Consider the following 20,044-nt stretch of genomic DNA (forward strand, 5'->3'; position numbering starts at 1 on the left):
ATACAATTATTGACTTTTTTTTTTACCAAAGACATGTGGCTGAATACATTTTGGCCTAAATGTATGACTAAAATTGAGTTTATTGGATTTTTCTAATAACAAAAAGTAGAAAATATCATTTTTTTTCAAAATTTGCGGTCTTTTTACGTTTATATCGCAAAAAATAAAAATCGCAGAGGCAATCAAATACCATCAAAAGAAAGCTCTATTTGTGGGAAGAAAAGGACGCAAATTTTGTTTGGGTACAACATTGCATGACCGCGCAATTACCAGTTAAAGCAGCGCAGTGCCAAATTGTAAAAAGACCTCTGGTCATTTACCAGCAAAATGGTCCGGTCTGAAGGTGGTTAAGCTTCTGGACTGTCTTCCACATTTGGGAAACTAAAAGGAAGCTGCTGAGCTGTTGTTTTTTAATGTTATAAAACATAGACTCAAACGTGTGTTGCAGGGGGCTCTTTGATGAAAGAAATGTAACTTTTACCATTGAAATGAACAGCATCTTGTGATGTCTGAAGGTTTGGCACCTCAATAGGATATACAGTATCTCACAAAAGTGAGTACATCCCTCACATTTTTGTAAATATTTTATTGTATCTTTTCATGTGACAACACTGAAGAAATGACACTTTGCTACAATGTAAAGTAGTGAGTATACATCTTGTATAACAGTGTACATTTGCTGTTCCCTTAAAATAATTCAACACACAGTCATTAATGTTTAAACCACTGGCAGTTTGCTGAGGACAAGCAGACTAAGGACATGGATTACTGGAACCATATCCTGTGGTCTGATGAGACCAAGATAAGCTTATTTGGTTCAGATGTTGTCAAGCATGTGTGGCGGCAACCAGGCGAGGAGTACAAAGAAAAGTGTGTCTTGTCTACAATCAAGCATGGTGGTGGGAGTGTCATGGTCTGGGGTTGCATGAGTGCTGCTGGCACTGGGGAGCTACAGTTCATTGTGGAAACCATGAATGCCAACATGTACTGTGACATACTGAAGCAGAGCATGATCCCCTCCCTTTGGAGACTGGGCCGCAGGGCAGTATTCGAATATGATAACGACCCCAAACACACCTCCGAGACAACCACTGCCTTGCTAAAGAAGCTGAGGGTAAAGGTGATGAACTGGCCAAACATGTCCCCAGACCTAAACCTTATTAACCACTTGCCGCCCGCCCTATTACAAATAGACGGCGGCAAAGTGGTTTGATAATCCTGACCGGACGTCATATGACGTCCTCAGGATTATGACCCGGGGGCGCGCATCGCGGCGATCGTTGTTGCGGGGTGTCAGTCTGACACCCGGCAACTATGATCTCGGTAAAGAGTCTCTGACGGAGACTCTTTACCACGTGATCAGCCGTGTCCAATCACGGCTGATCACAGTGTAAATGGGAAGAGCCGGTGATCGGCTTTTCCTCACTCGCGTCTGTCAGACGCGAGTAGAGGAGAGCCGATCGGCTGCTCCTCTGACGGGGGGGGGGGTCTGTGCTGATCGATTATCAGCACAGCCCCCCCGAGGATGCCCACACTGGACAACCAGGGACACCACCAGGGAAAAGGTAATCCTCCCTAGACCACCAGGGATGCCCATGGTCAGCACAATGGATGCCAATCAGTGCCCATAATGGATGCCAATCAGTGCCCACAATGGGCATCACTGATTGGCATGCATTATTGTTTGGTACTGATTGGCATCCATTAGTACAGTATAAAACCAATGCCGCCTATGAGTGCCCACCTGTTATGAGTGCCCACCTGTGCCGCCTATGAGTGCCCATCTGTGCCGCCTATGAGTGCCCACCTGTGTCGCCTATCAGTGCCCACCCATGCCTATCTGTGCCGCCTATCCATGCCCATCTGTGCCGCCTATCCATGCCCAACTGTGCCGCCTATCCATGCCAATCCGTGCCAGCTATCAGTGCCAATTTGTGCCACCTATCAGTGTCCATCCGTGTCGCCCATCCGTGTCGCCCATCCGTGTCGCCCATCCGTGTCGCCCATCCGTGCCGCCTATCAGTGCCGCCTATCAGTGCCGCCTATCGGTGTCCATCAATGCCACCTCATCAGTGCCACTTCATTGGTGCCCATCAGTGCCGCCTTATCAGTGCCCATCAGTGTAGCCCCATGAATGCCCATCAGTGAAGGAGAAAACGTACTTATTTACAAAGTTTTGAAACTGAAACAAAAAAAAACATTTTTTTTTTCAAAATTTTCGGTATTTTTTTATTTGTAGCGCAAAAAATAAAAACCGTAGAGGTGATCAAATACCACCAAAAGAAAGCTCTATTTGTGGGAAAAAAAATGATAAAAATTTCATTTACAGGTACAGTGTAGCATGACCGCGCAATTGTCATTCAAAGTGCGACAGCGCTGAAAGCTCAAAATTGGGCTGGGCAGGAAGGTGTTTAAGTGCCCTGTATTGAAGTGGTTAAACATCTGTGGGGTATCCTCAAATAGAAGGTGGTAGAGTGCAAGGTCCCTAACATCCACCAGCTCCGTGATGTCATTATGGAGGAGTGGAAGAGGACTCCAGTGGCAACCTGCGAAGCTCTGGTGAACTTCATGCCCAAGAGGGGTAAGGCAGTGCTGCAAAATAATGGTGGCCACACAAAATATTTACATTTTGGGCCCAATTTGGACATTTTCACTTAAGGGTGTACTCACTTTTGTTGCCAGTGGTTTAAACATTAATGGCTGTGTGTTGAGTTATTTTGAGGGGACAGCAAATGCACACTGTTATGCAAGCTGTACACTCACTACTTTACATTGTAGCAAAGTGTAATTTCTTCAGTGTTGTCACATGAAAAGATATAATAAAATATTTTCATAAATGAGAGGGGTGTACTCACTTTTGTGAGATACTGTACATAACTTGGGAGAAAGACCAGAGACTGCTATTTTCTGTTCCCTGTCAACTATTATCAGTTAAGAAAATATTATTTTTCATTCTTTTATTGTGTGCATGTGTATTTCACTAGTACTATGTTGAGACACCTAAATTGCACTTATAATCAGATTCCTTGGGGGTCATTGCAAATTGCCTTAAAATGAACAGTGCCAGGCCATTGCAGAGCTCTTCAAGATCTGATCATTAAAGGAGATGTGTGGCCAAAGCTCTTTTGGTCCTACTTCTCCTGTAGGCCACGGGAGTGCACTTAGTTCTGCATTCCTGTGACCCATATTTAGCCAACAGCAGGGTAAAGTCCACTGTCCACTGATGTCACTCAGCTGGTCTAGGCTCTGGAGAGATCCAAGCTTTAATGTCGGGATCCACTCATATGCCTGACTCAGAGCTCTGCTGAGAGTCTGAGCCAGCTGCTCCTGCCCCCTCCACAGCCCAATACTTCATTAAACATTGGAGGGCAGAGCAGAGGGGCGGTAACTGACAGTCACTGGCTCTCTGCTCTCTAAAGAGTGGGAACTGAATGATTGATCAGCAGCCTTTGATTGCTCAGTTTTCAATGTAGAATCGGAGGGGGACAGGTACAGCATTGGACCAATGTTTCATCCGCCTAGGTGAATATAAAGCCCCATACACACTATCAGATTATCTGCTGATTTTTTCCTTCAGGTTTACCAAAACCATGTAGTAGAAGGGCCTGCCTGATTGCATACACATTGAAACTCCTAAGGTTTGATCTCATATTATATGGTTTTGGTAAATCTGAAGGAAAAACTCAGCAGAAAAACTGACAGTGTGTATGGGGCTTTAGACTTTTTTTTTTTTTCAATCCTGCACTTTTCTTTTAACCACTTGCCAAACCACCACAGTGCATATACTGTGGCAGGTCGGCACGTGCAGGCACAAACATGCACCTTTACTTCATGTGCTGCACCGGGTTTAGGAGCACGCTGCGCACCCCCTGGTTTGTGACAAAAAATTGCAAGCTCCCCAATCCTCCTACTAAATGCCCCAGACTGCCTTCTTTCCAAAAAGGGGTTATTTTGGGGTAATTGTACTGTCCCAGAAATTTTGGGCCTCAAGAAATGAGTTTCAGTATATCAGGAGTCAGGACTGATCAATTTTAAAATACATATACACCATAGTGTAGTCTTCATACAAACCAATTAATACACACTTATTTATTTTATTTTATGGAAGACATGTAGCAGAATAAATTTTGGTCTAAAATTATGACGAAATTTGATTTTATTGGATATGTTTTATGACAGAAATTAGAACATATTTTTAACCGATTCAATACCGGCACTTTCACCCTAACGAGGCCAATTTTGAGCTTTTAGGGCTGTTGCACTTTGAATGACAATTGCGCGGTCATGCAACACTGTACCCAAACTAATTTTTTAGCATTTTCTTTGAGACAGATAGAGCTTTCTTTTGGTAGTATTCAATCACCACTGGATTTTTTTATTAATTTTTTATTTTTTTTAAAGTCTGAAAATTTTGAAAAAAAAAAAAGATTTTTCTCTGTTTCTGTTAGAACATTTTATAAATAAGTAATTTTCTCCTTCACTGATGAGGCGACACTGAAGGGCACTGTTGAGGAGGCACTAATATGCAACACAGATGGGCACTGATATGCAGCACTTATAGGCGGCACTGATGGGCACTAAAAGGCAGCACTGATTGGCATTACTGATGGGCACTGATTGGCGGCACTGCTGGGCACTGATAGGCAGCACTGATTGGTTGCACTGATGGGCACTGATTGGCAGCACTGAAGAACAGGCACTGATGGGCACTAAAAGGCGGCACTGATTGGCATCACTACTGAGCACTATTAGGACTGCACTGTTAATCATTGCCTTGATTATCTGTGTGGAAATGCCGCTGATTGGCTCTACTCTCCTCACACTCTGCCAGTGTGAGGAGAGGAAAGCCGATAACCAGCATTTCCTTGTTTACATGTGACCAGCTGTGATTGGACACAGCTGATCGCATGGGTAAAGAGCCTCTTCAATGGCTCTTTACCAAGGTCGGGGATGCGTTGTGTCTCAGGGACACAGCGTGCCACCGATCGCTACACTGCGTCTCCCCGTGGGCAGAGGTGGTTATAGAAGTTTATAGATTGAGTGATTTTTGTCAAAGAGACATGTTGCTACATTTTTATAGATTTGGTTGGCTGCAGCCTGTGATCAGTGCTCAGTCATGGCTGCCAATGTCAGAATACAATGTCCTCCATTCACCTCATTTGTGTTTCTTTTTTTCATTCAAACCAAAACTAATCTAACAGTGTATGGGCAGCTCAAATGGGTATTAAACCCCAAACCAAAAATGTTATATATTGCAGCTTACTAATCAATAAATGTGGTGGCTGCATTGGTTTTCTTTTTTCTTTTTCCCTCTGTTTTCACCTTGTGATCTGGTCAGTAACACACAACTGTATTAGAGAGCCCCCACCCTGGATGAAGGAGCACAGGGGGCAGCATTATTGCTAATTGGGGGGGGGGGGGGGGGGGGAGTGGGTTAGTAAGTTTAATGCTGCTAGTACATTTAACAAACTGAAGCCAAACTCCAGCTAATATTTTATAAGCAGTTACAGCAAACATTTTTTATACTTTTGAGATAAAGGTTTAACATAAATAAATAAACAAATAAAAAAAGCTGATCATTGTAGGCATCATTGCTAGTAATAGATAGTTTATCTAATCTCTGTAACTAATACATTTGCAAGAAAGCTTTTTTTTTAAAACAGACTTTCTAGGCTGGATCACAAAATGAAATGAGATGCAAGAAAGCCTAAAAAAGAAAAGGAATGCAGCCATCACATCTAATAATTGGTAAACTGCAATATAACAAAATTTTCTTTTGCGTTAGATACCACTTTAAATTACAAATTCTGATTGATTGCTTCGGATTACTGTTTTGCAGAGTATAAAGCAAGCAACTCACCAATTTCCAGATTCTCTCTTGGAAATTCCCATTTTAAGTCATACTCTAACACACTGAAATCAATGTAGATATATTCATTGTCTGAAGGACCAACATACTGGATCATCAGGAGTTGGCTTTCATATTTGTATTTCTTTTTAAGAAAACAAAACAATAATGCATTAGATCAAATACTGGAATAAAGTACAAAAATATTCAATTAAAAAAATAAAATAAAATGTTACCTTCTTGTATTTGCACAACACCACCATAAATACAATGATTACAATAGTTAAACAGAGGCCACACGTTCCACTTGCAATTGAAAAAATAAAATTATTTTGTTCTACAAAACAAAACAAAAAGCAAATCATACAAGTCAATGTAATACAGTTCTACAAAGATAAAAGGTGTATATGGTGTATATGGTAATGCAAACAGCTTGCACTAATGAGCTGGTGACATTTACAATAAACCTGGATTGGTTGCCTTTCCTATATCTATTTGTGTATCTATTATTCCAGCCTTAGGAAATCAGTTAAAGGCGCAGCCCTCTTAACTCAGAAGAATTTCTAAAATACAAAATGCAACACAGTGACATTTTCTTTACCATGGGCACAGAACAGACTGCAGATGGGCACTAATCAGGCTGTATTGATTCTCACTGACCTTGCTGACTTTGCTTCAAAGTGGTTTATTTAAAAAAAAGGTTTTTTACCCTGAAACTTCCCTCTCAAATTGGGGTGCGTGTTATATGCCAATAAATACGGTACAGTATACTATAATATATATATAAGATATATATATATATATATATATATATAGAGAGAGAGAGAGAGAGAGAGAGAGAGAGAGAGAAAGATAGATAGATAGATAGATAGATAGATAGATAGATAGATAGATAGATATTATATATATTATAGTATACTGTACCGTATTTATTTGCATATATATATATATATATATATATATATATATATATATATATATATATATATATATATATATGTGTATTTTTTACTGTTAATTATTTGTGCTGCTTTTTGGGTTCCAAGGAAGTCCTGAGGCACAGCTGCGCACCCATGGGTTTTCCTGACCATCTGCGCATGTATGGGGTTTAATATAGGGAAATAACCCGCACATATGCAGATGTGGCAGAGGGCATTGCCGGACCGGAAGGCTGGGGGAAGAGCCACCTAAGCGATGGACTGAAGGTCTGCTTTAAATTTAACCTGCAATGAAGACATTGGGGGTTATTTACTAAAGGCAAATCCATTTTGCACTGCAAGTGCACTTGGAAGTGCAGGCACTGTAGTTTCGAGGGGGACATGCAAGGAAAATAAAAAACAGCATTTTTGCTTGTACATGATTGGATGATAAAATCGAGCAGAGCTTCCCCTCATTTCAGATCCTCCCCTTTACAGCGACTGCACTTTGAAGTGCACTTGCAGTGCAGAGTGGATTTGCCTTTAGTAAATCAACCCCATTGATCTGAAACTACCAGCACTTTATCCTTGGGGCCTGACTTCTGGGTCAAAATGTATGTAAACTCTAAATCTATTTTTCAGAATGGTTGGCGTGACTCACTGTATTCAGATTTTTTATGTAAATCATTTTTGTGAATCTGTTGCAAAGTTTGTTACTTAGAGGATCCTGTCAGTAACAGCACCTCCCATTGCAGGTTAACAATGCAAATCCATTGCTTATGCCTGGAAGTGGAACCCTAAATCAAGTTTTATTGTAATACAAGTACCTACAGGGATTATTCTTAGAGGGCTTAAAATAAACATTTTAGCTTTAAGCTGGCCAAACATGGATTTAAATTCAGCCGGTTCAGAAGGGACCAGCCGAGATTCGATCCATGTATGGGCAGACTGATTGTACCCAAGTTGATCCATTGACTGGCTTGGGTACAACCAGCCTGTTGGATTTTTTACATTTGCGTACTGCCAGCAGCTATAGCCGGGAAGGCCCCTGGCACTCACACACTATAGGATTTCTGCCTTTTGTTAGAAGGTTACCTAACTTGTAAACAAATTTAAATGGAAAATTGGCAGATAGAATGATACTGAAGAGCTGAACGTACCTTGGTGATTGTATAATGTCTGAGTGCACGTTATCCCAACAGAATTGTTTGCACAACTGCAGATGATAAATGATCCCCCACTATTGTCCAGAATCAGGGAGCTAGTGAATTTCCAGGCCTTTGTGGATCTTTGTGGTGATCCATATGTTATCCCCTCTGTGATCACTTCTGTGCAGCTTTTAAAAAAATAACCTCATTAAAGTTGAAATTCAGGCAGATGTAGGATACATAAAATAATGCAGCTCTGTATTCAAGCGGAATTCCAGCAGTTTCTGAGTTTATTAAAAGTCAGCAGCTACAGCTTGTGGCTTCACAGCCAGGTGCGCACTGTTCATGCATGAGTTTGCACGTTCTGAATATATATATAGCGCTTACTCCCCAAGGAGCTGCTGGAATTTGCCCAGTTTACTCACTGTAGATAGCCCTACAGCCAGGCACACAATCGCAGTAACTGTTTTCCTGAATAACCAGTTTAGGGGTGTTCATTTTTATTTTTTTTTTCATTTTTGGAGAATTTGGATAGGATTGAGGGAATTGAGTGATAGGGATACTCCAAAAACAGAACTATGTACAGGCTGAGGACAGTGAACTCCTTTCTGTAAAGCTGAAGCAGAAGTCCTTGCATATAGCAAACTGTGGACTTGGCTTATAGTACAAGCGGTTAAATGTAAAAATCTTTTAGAGCAACTAGAGCAGAGTTCCTTTACAAGGAATCAGATCAGGGGCGTACTAAGTGGGGGGGCGGGGGGGCGTGCCGCCCCGGGTGCCACACACTGGGGGGGGTGTCAGGCCAGCACCCCCCTCCCCGCAACTGAAGTGTCAGACAGCGCCGTGCCTCGGGTTCGCAGCCCACACAGAGAGAGCCCGAGGCACTGGCAGTGGGCGGCATTGCAGGGGGGGGGGGTGCGAGCAGCACCCGAGTGGAGTGACATCAGCTCAGTGACCCGGCACATTAATTCCCTTCTCTCTGTGGTCACTTCGCGCGGCCGTTCTGATCAGTCTCGGGCAGCGGCTGTCACTCACAGCCGAGCAGAGTGAAGCCGCCTCCCCCTCCTCTATGCACAGCACTGTGTAGACAAGGAGGGGGAGGCGGCTTCACTCTGCTCGGCTGTGAGTGACAGCCGCTGCCCGAGACTGATCAGAATGGCGCGACGTGAGTCACGTGACCACATAGAGAAGGGGATTATTGCGCCGGGTCCCGGATCACTGAGCCGACAGGTGACACTTCACTCGGGTGCTGCCCACACCTCCCCCCTGCAATGACGCTGCCTTGGGCTCGAGGTACCCTATGGGTCCTTAGGGGAGGCTGTGCACTGTAGGGGGGTTCTTTACTGTGGTGGGTCCTGCACTGTAGGGGGGTCTGCACTGTAGGGGGGTTCTTTACTGTGGTGGGTCCTGCACTGTAGGGGGGTCTGCACTGTAGGGGGGGTCCTGCACTGTAGGGGGTCTGCACTGTAGGGAGGTCCTGCACTGTAGGGGGGTCTGCACTGTAGGGAGGGTCCTGCACTGTAGGGGGGGTCCTGCACTGTAGGGGGTCCTGCACTGTAGAAGGGGTCCTGCACTGTAGAAGGGGTCCTGCACTCTAGGGGGGTTAGCACTGTAGGGGGGTTCTGCACTGTAGGGGGGTCCTGCACTGTAGGGGGTCTGCACTGTAGGGGGTCTGCACTGTAGGGGGGTCCTGCACTGTAGGGGGTCCTGCACTGTAGGGGGTCTGCACTGTAGGGGGGGTCCTGCACTGTAGGGGGCCCTGCACTGTAGGGGGTCCTGCACTGTAGAAGGGATCCTGCACTGTAGGGGGGGTCCTGCACTGTAGGGGGGTCCTGCACTGTAGAAGGGGTTCTGCACTGTAGGGGGATTCTGCACTGTAGGGGGGTCCTGCACTGTAGAAGGGGTCCTGCACTGTAGGGGGGTCCTGCACTGTAGAAGGGGTCCTGCACTGTAGGGGGGGTCCTGCACTGTAGGGGGTCCTGCACTGTAGAAGGGGTCCTGCACTGTAGGGGGGTTCTGCACTGTAGAGGGGTCCTGCACTGTAGGGGGGTCCTGCACTGTAGGGGGTCCTGCACTGTAGGGGGTCTGCACTGTAGGGGGTCTGCACTGTAGGGGGGGTCCTGCACTGTAGGGGGCCCTGCACTGTAGGGGGTCCTGCACTGTAGAAGGGATCCTGCACTGTAGGGGGGGTCCTGCACTGTAGGGGGGTCCTGCACTGTAGAAGGGGTTCTGCACTGTAGGGGGATTCTGCACTGTAGGGGGGTCCTGCACTGTAGAAGGGGTCCTGCACTGTAGGGGGGTCCTGCACTGTAGGGGTGTCCTGCACTGTAGGGGGTCTGCACTGTTGGGGGGTCCTGCACTGTAGAAGGGGTCCTGCACTGTAGGGGGGGTCTGTACTGTAGGGGAAGGTTCGGCACTGTAGGGGGGTCTGTAGGGGAGTCTGTACTGTAGGGGGGTCTGCGCTGTAGGGGGAGGGGTCTGTACTGTAGGAGGGTCTGCACTGTAAGGGGGGGGTCTGCGCTATAGGGTGGAGGGGTCTGTACTGTAGGAGGGTCTGCACTGTAGGGGAGGATTCTGTACTGTAGGGGAGTCTACACTGTAGATGTGGGTCTGTATGGTAGGGAGGGGGGTCTACACTGTAGGGGATCTGTGTAACATGCAGAGGGTCCAGAGCTGTGAGGGGCTGTGTAATGTAAAGGGGTGCAGAGGTTCAGGGTGCTATGTTATGTAAAGGGGTCCAGAGGTACAAGAGCTGTGTAATGTAAAGGGGTCCAGAGGTGCAGGCTGCTGTGTAATGTAAATAGGTCCTTAGGTGCAAGGTCCTGTGTAATGTAAAGGGGTCCAGAGGTACAGGGTGCTGTGTAATGTAAAGGGGTCCAGAGGTGCAGGGCGCTGTGTAATGTAAAGGGGTCAGGAGGTTCAGGGTGCTATGTTATGTAAAGGGGTCCAGAGGTACAAGAGCTGTGTAATGTAAAGGGGTCCAGAGGTGCAGGCTGCTGTGTAATGTAAAGGGGTCCAGAGGTGCAAGGCGCTGTGTGATGTAAAGGGGTCAGGAGGTTCAGGGTGCTATGTTATGTAAAGGGGTCCAGAGGTACAAGAGCTGTGTAATGTAAAGGTGGCCAGAGGTGCAGGCTGCTGTGTAATGTAAAGGGGTCCAAAGGTGCAGGCTGCTGTGTAATGTAAAGGGGTCCAGAGGTGTAGGCTGCTGTGTAATGTAAAGGGGTCCAGAGGTGCAGGCTGCTGTGTAATGTAAAGGGGTCCAGAGGTGTAGGCTGCTGTGTAATGTAAAGAGGTCCTTAGGTGCAAGGTCCTGTGTAATGTAAAGGGGTCCAGAGGTGCAGGGTGCTGTGTAATTTAAAGAGGTCAAGAGGTGCAGTTGTGGAGAGGGGGGGGGGTACACAGTAGTGACAAAAAGATATTGAAGGATGCAGAGGTATGCAGGGGACATGGTGGGTGTTTTTACATTTTATGGTGGGGGGGGGGTGCCAGATATAGGATCCACCCCGGGTGCCAAATGCTCTAGGTACGCCCCTGAATCAGATAGATTGAGCTCTTTGGGACACCAGCCGATGTCCCCTTTAGTTAAATACCTAGCTGACTCTCTACAAGAGGGGTGGTAGCAGCCCAAAAGTCTCTAAGATCTCTCAGCAGTCTGTACTCGCAAAATGTCCAGGGACAGTTGGTTGACTCCTTCCAACTTCCAAGCGACACCTTTTTCCAGTGATACCGGACTAGATCTTCAGCAGACCACCCCTCAGCTCTCTGTTACTTCAGCATCGTGAGGCCTCAGGTTGCCTACCTAAGGCCTTATGAACAGCAAGCACATGGTGGCAGCTGTCCAGGCTGGACTGATCCTCTGCAGGAAAAGACCCAGAAGCTCAGTACCTCAGAGAATATTTACAGACTCCCAGCAGCCTTCAGTGCCCAGATCCCTGAGATTGGCCAGGGCTGTATAATATTCAACCTGCCATCTGCATAGCTCCACACCTATGATCCAGAGAATTCTACCACTCCCTGGAAAGCAGAGACCGCTATCAGACTGGCTGATCCTAGCACCTATCCAGGAGGGTGCCATATATATATATATATATATATATATATATATATATATATATATACACACACACACACATGTAGCGCCGGCTCCTGAAGAGCACGCGCTATATGTTTTCAAATTTTATGTTACACCTAAACTTCAGTTTGGTTTGGGTACAATTGTTCCAAATTTGGACCTCAGCATCAGTCTGACTGGACTATAGGATGTTCAGCCTGGCCACGGGGGGCACTGTCTCTTCTGGCAAGCATGGAACCACAGTCTGGTTGGGTGCTTTAAGGTTACCTTCTCTTGGGGCCCGCCCAGTGGGAGTGTCACTCTTGCTGTGCTTCCTGGGTGAGGGTACTTAAGATGCGGATGTCACGTGGTTCAGGGTTCCGGTCCAGAAGTATGTTCTGACTCCATGGTCCTGCTCCTCCTGACCAGCCCCCAGGAAGGCTAGGGCATGGGGTGCGGATAAACCCGACTTATTGTCTCGGGGCTGGGTAGCCCGAGGCAAGGAAACTAAAGAAGGATTCCGAGGTGGTCCCTTTTAGTCTCCGGTAGTTGGAGAGGCCCAGTAACTTCATAGATATCCAGGGGAGGACTCTTCAGAAGAAGGCCACATACGGGTTGGCTTCTTAGCAAGAGCCTGGAGGGGCTGAAGTACCTAAGTGAATCCAGTCTCGTGGGTATCGCCAAGCTGGCTGAAAGATCCAGGTATCACACGAGTTTTCTACAAGTTTTAGTTTCCTGAATGTTCTACAACAACGTCTGTGGCAAAGTCTTATTTCTGTATGTTCTACAACAACGTCTGTGGCAAAGTCTTATTTCTGTATGTTCTACAACAACGTCTGTGGCAAAGTCTTATTTCTGTATGTTCTACAACAACGTCTGTGGCAGAAATTTGTTCCTGAGTTAAGCACCTTGTTGGCTGCTAGGCCTTGTGAGAGAGGGACTATCCAACTTGAGTGATCATCCAGCTGCGAATGGCTATTCTCTGGATTTAGTCAAAGTAAACAAGTCCTTTATTATTGACTTTGACACTAAGAATACTTGAACTTTCTTCCTAATCCTCTGATCCTATTTTAAGAGACCGTTCTTTGACTACGTTTTTGCAAATAAAAATCCCTTTATGCGGATATGTCGTCAGTCTCTAAAGTTACTGGGCCATCTACCACGGGACACCCCTAGACACAAATCGAGGAGGAGAAGGTAGCGGTAAGCCCAAATAAAACCAGCAGCTCCTTCGGGGGTCAGTGCTACACACATACATACATATATATATATATACATATATACACACACATACACACAAACTTATCCAAGCTATTTATTTCACAGCACAAAATCTGATACGTTGTGTTTTTATAACATTTAGGTTGCAAAGCACTGTGCCCATATTTTGGGGAAAACCATCTCAATATGTCGCCTGCCTCTGTCCAAAAAAAAAAATGCATAAGAAGTTATGTTCTTGAAGTCTTTCCTCTGATTCTTTCAGCTGTGTCTGTTGCAAACAGACTTGTTCTTTTCCCAGCTCCCCACTAGAAGTTCCCTTTGCCAATGGTGCATTATGGGAAAGGCCTGGAGAGGGTGCATGTGATGGAGCTGCTTTAGACAAATATAGGCTGAATATAAGTCATAGACTCTCCTGAGCCCAAATACATACATGTAAACGTAAAATGCTTGGTTGTCTGTGAAATTGGATGCCCCTAAAGTCCCGTACACCCGCAAGATTTTCTTATACATACTGTATATAATTGAGGGATGTTGGCGCCAAAGTCTCAAGTCCTACTCATGACAGTATTACTGAAGAACAACTCAGACTTTTATCATTTTACTGGGGTACTAAAGGTATGGGGTCCATCAGTGCTGGACTTGTCTATGGAAGTATCAACAGTGCAAGGTGTGCACAGCTCAGATTGTTTTGGGGAGGGAGAAAAGTGGGGTACAAGGTTTTTTAATTTAAAAAAATGAAAACAGTTTTGCCCCCACTGTCATGGTCTCAGATCTGTGAGTTGGTATTTAATGTCCGCAGACTCAGACAAAAGTGGCAAAACCAAGATGACTGCTCTGCCCCCTTGCATAGTCTATATACATTCAAAGAATTCATAAGAATTATATCAGGGAGCAACACCAAAAGGAACTGTACTCGTTACACTGGCAGAAGCATGGCCAAGGACATTTGTAATGGAATGGATTAAGCCTGATGGGGAACTGAGGGACTAGTTCCCCATCAGTTCCCCTTTACTTTTATTGACAGCGCACTGCAGTGGGAGAATCCATAGTCACTGTTCAGTTAATTAGAGAGTTTTGAATGGGCCTGCACTGTAGGGGGTCTGCACTGTAGGGAGGTCCTGCACTGTAGGGGGGTCTGCACTGTAGGGAGGGTCCTGCACTGTAGGGGGGGTCCTGCACTGTAGGGGGTCCTGCACTGTAGAAGGGGTCCTGCACTGTAGAAGGGGTCCTGCACTGTAGGGGGGTTCTGCACTGTAGGGGGGTTCTGCACTGTAGGGGGGTCCTGCACTGTAGGGGGTCTGCACTGTAGGGGGTCTGCACTGTAGGGGGGTCCTGCACTGTAGGGGGGGCCCTGCACTGTAGGGGGTCCTGCACTGTAGGGGGTCCTGCACTGTAGAAGGGATCCTGCACTGTAGGGGGGGTCCTGCACTGTAGGGGGGTCCTGCACTGTAGAAGGGGTTCTGCACTGTAGGGGGGTCCTGCACTGTAGAAGGGGTCCTGCACTGTAGAAGGGGTCCTGCGCTGTAGGGGGGGTCCTGCACTGTAGAAGGGGTCCTGTACTGTAGAAGGGGTCCTGCACTGTAGAAGGGGTCCTGCACTGTAGGGGGGTCCTGCACTGTAGGGGGTCTGCACTGTAGGGGGGTCCTGCACTGTAGGGGGGTCCTGCACTGTAGGGGGTCCTGCACTGTAGGGGGGGTCCTGCACTGTAGGGGGCCCTGCACTGTAGGGGGTCCTGCACTGTAGAAGGGATCCTGCACTGTAGGGGGGGTCCTGCACTGTAGAAGGGGTTCTGCACTGTAGGGGGATTCTGCACTGTAGGGGGGTCCTGCACTGTAGAGGGGGTCATGCACTGTAGGGGGGTCCTGCACTGTTGGGGGGTCTGCACTGTTGGGGGGTCCTGCACTGTAGAAGGGGTCCTGCACTGTAGGGGGGGGGGTCTGTACTGTAGGGGAAGGTTCGGCACTGTAGGGGGGTCTGTAGGGGAGTCTGTACTGTAGGGGGATCTGCGCTGTAGGGGGAGGGGTCTGTACTGTAGGAGGGTCTGCACTGTAAGGGGGGGGTCTGCGCTATAGGGTGGGGGGGTCTGTACTGTAGGAGGGTCTGCACTGTAGGGGAGGATTCTGTACTGTAGGGGAGTCTACACTGTAGATGTGGGTCTGTATGGTAGGGAGGGGGGTCTACACTGTAGGGGATCTGTGTAACATGCAGAGGGTCCAGAGCTGTGAGGGGCTGTGTAATGTAAAGGGGTGCAGAGGTTCAGGGTGCTATGTTATGTAAAGGGGTCCAGAGGTACAAGAGCTGTGTAATGTAAAGGGGTCCAGAGGTGCAGGCTGCTGTGTAATGTAAAGGGGTCCAGAGGTGCAGGGCGCTGTGTGATGTAAAGGGGTCAGGAGGTTCAGGGTGCTATGTTATGTAAAGGGGTCCAGAGGTACAAGAGCTGTGTAATGTAAAGGGGGCCAGAGGTGCAGGCTGCTGTGTAATGTAAAGGGGTCCAGAGGTGCAGGCTGCTGTGTAATGTAAAGGGGTCCAGAGGTGTAGGCTGCTGTGTAATGTAAAGGGGTCCAGAGGTGCAGGCTGCTGTGTAATGTAAAGGGGTCCAGAGGTGTAGGCTGCTGTGTAATGTAAAGAGGTCCTTAGGTGCAAGGTCCTGTGTAATGTAAAGGGGTCCAGAGGTGCAGGGTGCTGTGTAATTTAAAGGGGTCCAGAGGTGCAGTTGTGGAGAGGGGGGGTACACAGTAGTGACAAAAAGATATTGAAGGATGCAGAGGTATGCAGGGGACACGGTGGGTGTTTTTACATTTTATGGTGGGGGGGGGGGGGTGCCAGATATAGGATCCACCCCGGGTGCCAAATGCTCTAGGTACGCCCCTGAATCAGATAGATTGAGCTCTTTGGGACACCAGCCGATGTCCCCTTTAGTTAAATACCTAGCTGACTCTCTACAAGAGGGGTGGTAGCAGCCCAAAAGTCTCTAAGATCTCTCAGCAGTCTGTACTCGCAAAATGTCCAGGGACAGTTGGTTGACTCCTTCCAACTTCCAAGCGACACCTTTTTCCAGTGATACCGGACTAGATCTTCAGCAGACCACCCCTCAGCTCTCTGTTACTTCAGCATCGTGAGGCCTCAGGTTGCCTACCTAAGGCCTTATGAACAGCAAGCACATGGTGGCAGCTGTCCAGGCTGGACTGATCCTCTGCAGGAAAAGACCCAGAAGCTCAGTACCTCAGAGAATATTTACAGACTCCCAGCAGCCTTCAGTGCCCAGATCCCTGAGATTGGCCAGGGCTGTATAATATTCAACCTGCCATCTGCATAGCTCCACACCTATGATCCAGAGAATTCTACCACTCCCTGGAAAGCAGAGACCGCTATCAGACTGGCTGATCCTAGCACCTATCCAGGAGGGTGCCATATATATATATATATATATATATATATATATATATATATATATATATATATACACACACACACACACACATGTAGCGCCGGCTCCTGAAGAGCACACGCTATATGTTTTCAAATTTTATGTTACACCTAAACTTCAGTTTGGTTTGGGTACAATTGTTCCAAATTTGGACCTCAGCATCAGTCTGACTGGACTATAGGATGTTCAGCCTGGCCACGGGGGGCACTGTCTCTTCTGGCAGGCATGGAACCACAGTCTGGTTGGGTGCTTTAAGGTTATCTTCTCTTGGGGCCTGCCCAGTGGGAGTGTCACTTTTGCTGTGCTTCCTGGGTGAGGGTACTTAAGATGCAGATGTCACGTGGTTCGGGGTTCCGGTCCAGAAGTATGTTCTGACTCCATGGTCCTGCTCCTCCTGACCAGCCCCCAGGAAGGCTAGGGCATGGGGTGCGGATAAACCCGACTTATTGTCTCGGGGCTGGGTAGCCCGAGGCAAGGAAACTAAAGAAAGATTCCGAGGTGGTCCGTTTCCGTCTCCGGTAGTTGGAGAAGCCCAGTAACTTCATAGCTATCCAGGGGAGGACTCTTCAGAAGAAGGCCACTTACGGGTTGGCTTCTTAGCAAGAGCCTGGAGGGGCTGAAGTACCTAAGTGAATCCAGTCTCGTGGGTATCGCCAAGCTGGCTGAAAGATCCAGGTATCACACGAGTGTTCTACAAGTTTTAGTTTCCTGAATGTTCTACAACAACGTCTGTGGCAAAGTCTTATTTCTGTATGTTCTACAACAACGTCTGTGGCAAAGTCTTATTTCTGTATGTTCTACAACAACGTCTGTGGCAAAGTCTTATTTCTGTATGTTCTACAACAACGTCTGTGGCAAAGTCTTATTTCTGTATGTTCTACAACAACGTCTGTGGCAAAGTCTTATTTCTGTATGTTCTACAACAACGTCTGTGGCAGAGATTTGTTCCTGAGTTAAGCACCTTGTTGGCTGCTAGGCCTTGTGAGAGAGGGACTATCCAACTTGAGTGATCATCCAGCTGCGAATGGCTATTCTCTGGATTTAGTCAAAGTAAACAAGTCCTTTATTATTGACTTTGACACTAAGAATACTTGAACTTTCTTCCTAATCCTCTGATCCTATTTTAAGAGACCGTTCTTTGACTAAGTTTTTTCAAATAAAAATCCCTTTATGCGGATATGTCGTCAGTCTCTAAAGTTACTGGGCCATCTACCACGGGACACCCCTAGACACAAATCGAGGAGGAGAAGGTAGCGGTAAGCCCAAATAAAACCAGCAGCTCCTTCGGGGGTCAGTGCTACACACATACATACATATATATATATATACATATATATATACATATATACACACACATACACACAAACTTATCCAAGCTATTTATTTCACAGCACAAAATCTGATACGTTGTGTTTTTATAACATTTAGGTTGCAAAGCACTGTGCCCATATTTTGGGGAAAACCATCTCAATATGTCGCCTGCCTCTGTCCAAAAAGAAAATGCATAAGAAGTTATGTTCTTGAAGTCTTTCCTCTGATTCTTTCAGCTGTGTCTGTTGCAAACAGACTTGTTCTTTTCCCAGCTCCCCACTAGAAGTTCCCTTTGCCAATGGTGCATTATGGGAAAGGCCTGGAGAGGGTGCATGTGATGGAGCTGCTTTAGACAAATATAGGCTGAATATAAGTCATAGACTCTCCTGAGCCCAAATACATACATGTAAAAGTAAAATGCTTGGTTGTCTGTGAAATTGGATGCCCCTAAAGTCCCGTACACCAGCAAGATTTTCTTATACATACTGTATATAATTGAGGGATGTTGGCGCCAAAGTCTCAAGTCCTACTCATGACAGTATTACTGAAGAACAACTCAGACTTTTATCATTTTACTGGGGTACTAAAGGTATGGGGTCCATCAGTGCTGGACTTGTCTATGGAAGTATCAACAGTGCAAGGTGTGCACAGCTCAGATTGTTTTGGGGAGGGAGGAAAGGTGGGGTACAAGGTTTTTTAATTAAAAAAAATGAAAACAGTTTTGCCCCCACTGTCATGGTCTCAGATCTGTGAGTTGGTATTTAATGTCCACAGACTCAGACAAAGGTGGCAAAACCAAGATGACTGCTCTGCCCCCTTGCATAGTCTATATACATTCAAAGAATTCATAAGAAGGAACTGTACTTGTTACACTGGCAGAAGCATGGCCAAGGACATTTGTAATGGAATGGATTAAGCCTGATGGGGAACTGAGGGACTAGTTCCCCATCAGTTCCCCTTTACTTTTATTGACAGCGCACCGCAGTGGGAGAATCCATAGTCACTGTTCAGTTAATTAGAGAGTTTTGAATGGGCCCATTGCAGTGCGCTGTCAATCAGGAGTACAGTGGATCTTATGCCTAGTACACATGGGCTGAATGTCGGGTGATCTCGGCTGGTTCAATAAAAAACAGCCAACATTGGGTACAGGCCAGGGCACAGGTGTATGGCAGCCGGTCTGACAGAAGCCAGCCGTTCGGCCAGCTTCTATTGGACAAGCAGGCTGGAAAACCAGCAGCCCACCAGCTCCCAATCAGCACTCTCAAACAATTTCTGAGAGCGCTGAGCAGAGTGTTCTGGTGGGAAAGCCACCCCCCCCCCCCGTCAGAACACAATAGCTCAGCGGGGGGAGATCACTGTACTAACATCAGATTGTTAGCACAACGGCTCTAACCAGAGCCGTCAGGTTTTTTCTCTGTTCAACCTACTGGATTGAATAAATTGAATGAAAAGAAAAGAGTGGTATGTTCTGCCCACCTAGTGACAAGTTGTTTCTCAAATATGGGCATTATGCCAGTTACACTACTGACTGACTATACTACTGATAGTTATACTACTACTGACATTGGTGCAAATGCTTGCCTGAATTAAGTGAAGGTTGTTCTTAAGGAAACTACTGCCAGAAAAATTGCATTATAACTTTATTAAATTCCCCAGGGAATCTTCTCCTGTTTAATAAGGGGTGGCTAAACAACGACATTCTTGACGGAAAGGAGAGACTGAAGATTTGCTTTATGGACTGTAAGGAGGTGCAGCTGTATTATGTTTTCAAAAAGACACTTTTGACTTGAACGAATTCCCTTGTATGCAAGTCATAAATCACAATGCACCAACCATAGCACTGACTCTCTCCAATATAATAAACTTACTTATGAAACTCATCATAGCTTCTTAGCCATTTCCAGGTTGACAATGGATAGCCCCATGATTGACATGTAATGTTTTTCATATTGGATATTTTACATTCCACCTCAGGCTTTTCTAGTAAGAATAAAAAAAGTACATTTCGATTTATGTTATGCAATTCTTAATTTCATTTCAGTTTCAAGCATACACAATAGATTTAGATCTTGCTAGGACTTATATAGATGTTGGCTCTTTCTAAAATATTGCAAGTATATA

General features: G+C 46.2%; 1 protein-coding gene across 1 annotated transcript in view; it reads right to left on the reverse strand.

The window, feature by feature from the left end:
- FLT3 (fms related receptor tyrosine kinase 3) overlaps nucleotides 1-20,044 on the reverse strand; it is a 182,087-nt gene that overhangs the window by 41,227 nt on the left and 120,816 nt on the right. Inside the window, exons 11-14 of the mRNA XM_077484075.1 lie at nucleotides 19,792-19,903; nucleotides 7,926-8,101; nucleotides 6,085-6,185; nucleotides 5,861-5,993 (exon numbers count right to left, since the gene is read on the reverse strand). Coding sequence (XP_077340201.1) covers nucleotides 5,861-5,993; nucleotides 6,085-6,185; nucleotides 7,926-8,101; nucleotides 19,792-19,903 — 522 coding nt within the window. The remainder of the gene's footprint in view (nucleotides 1-5,860; nucleotides 5,994-6,084; nucleotides 6,186-7,925; nucleotides 8,102-19,791; nucleotides 19,904-20,044) is intronic.

This window comes from Lithobates pipiens, unplaced genomic scaffold (genome assembly GCF_037356315.1).
Source record: "Lithobates pipiens isolate NorthernLeopardFrog02 unplaced genomic scaffold, aLitPip1_a1.2 Scaffold_16, whole genome shotgun sequence".
Taxonomy (NCBI): Eukaryota; Metazoa; Chordata; class Amphibia; order Anura; family Ranidae; genus Lithobates; species Lithobates pipiens.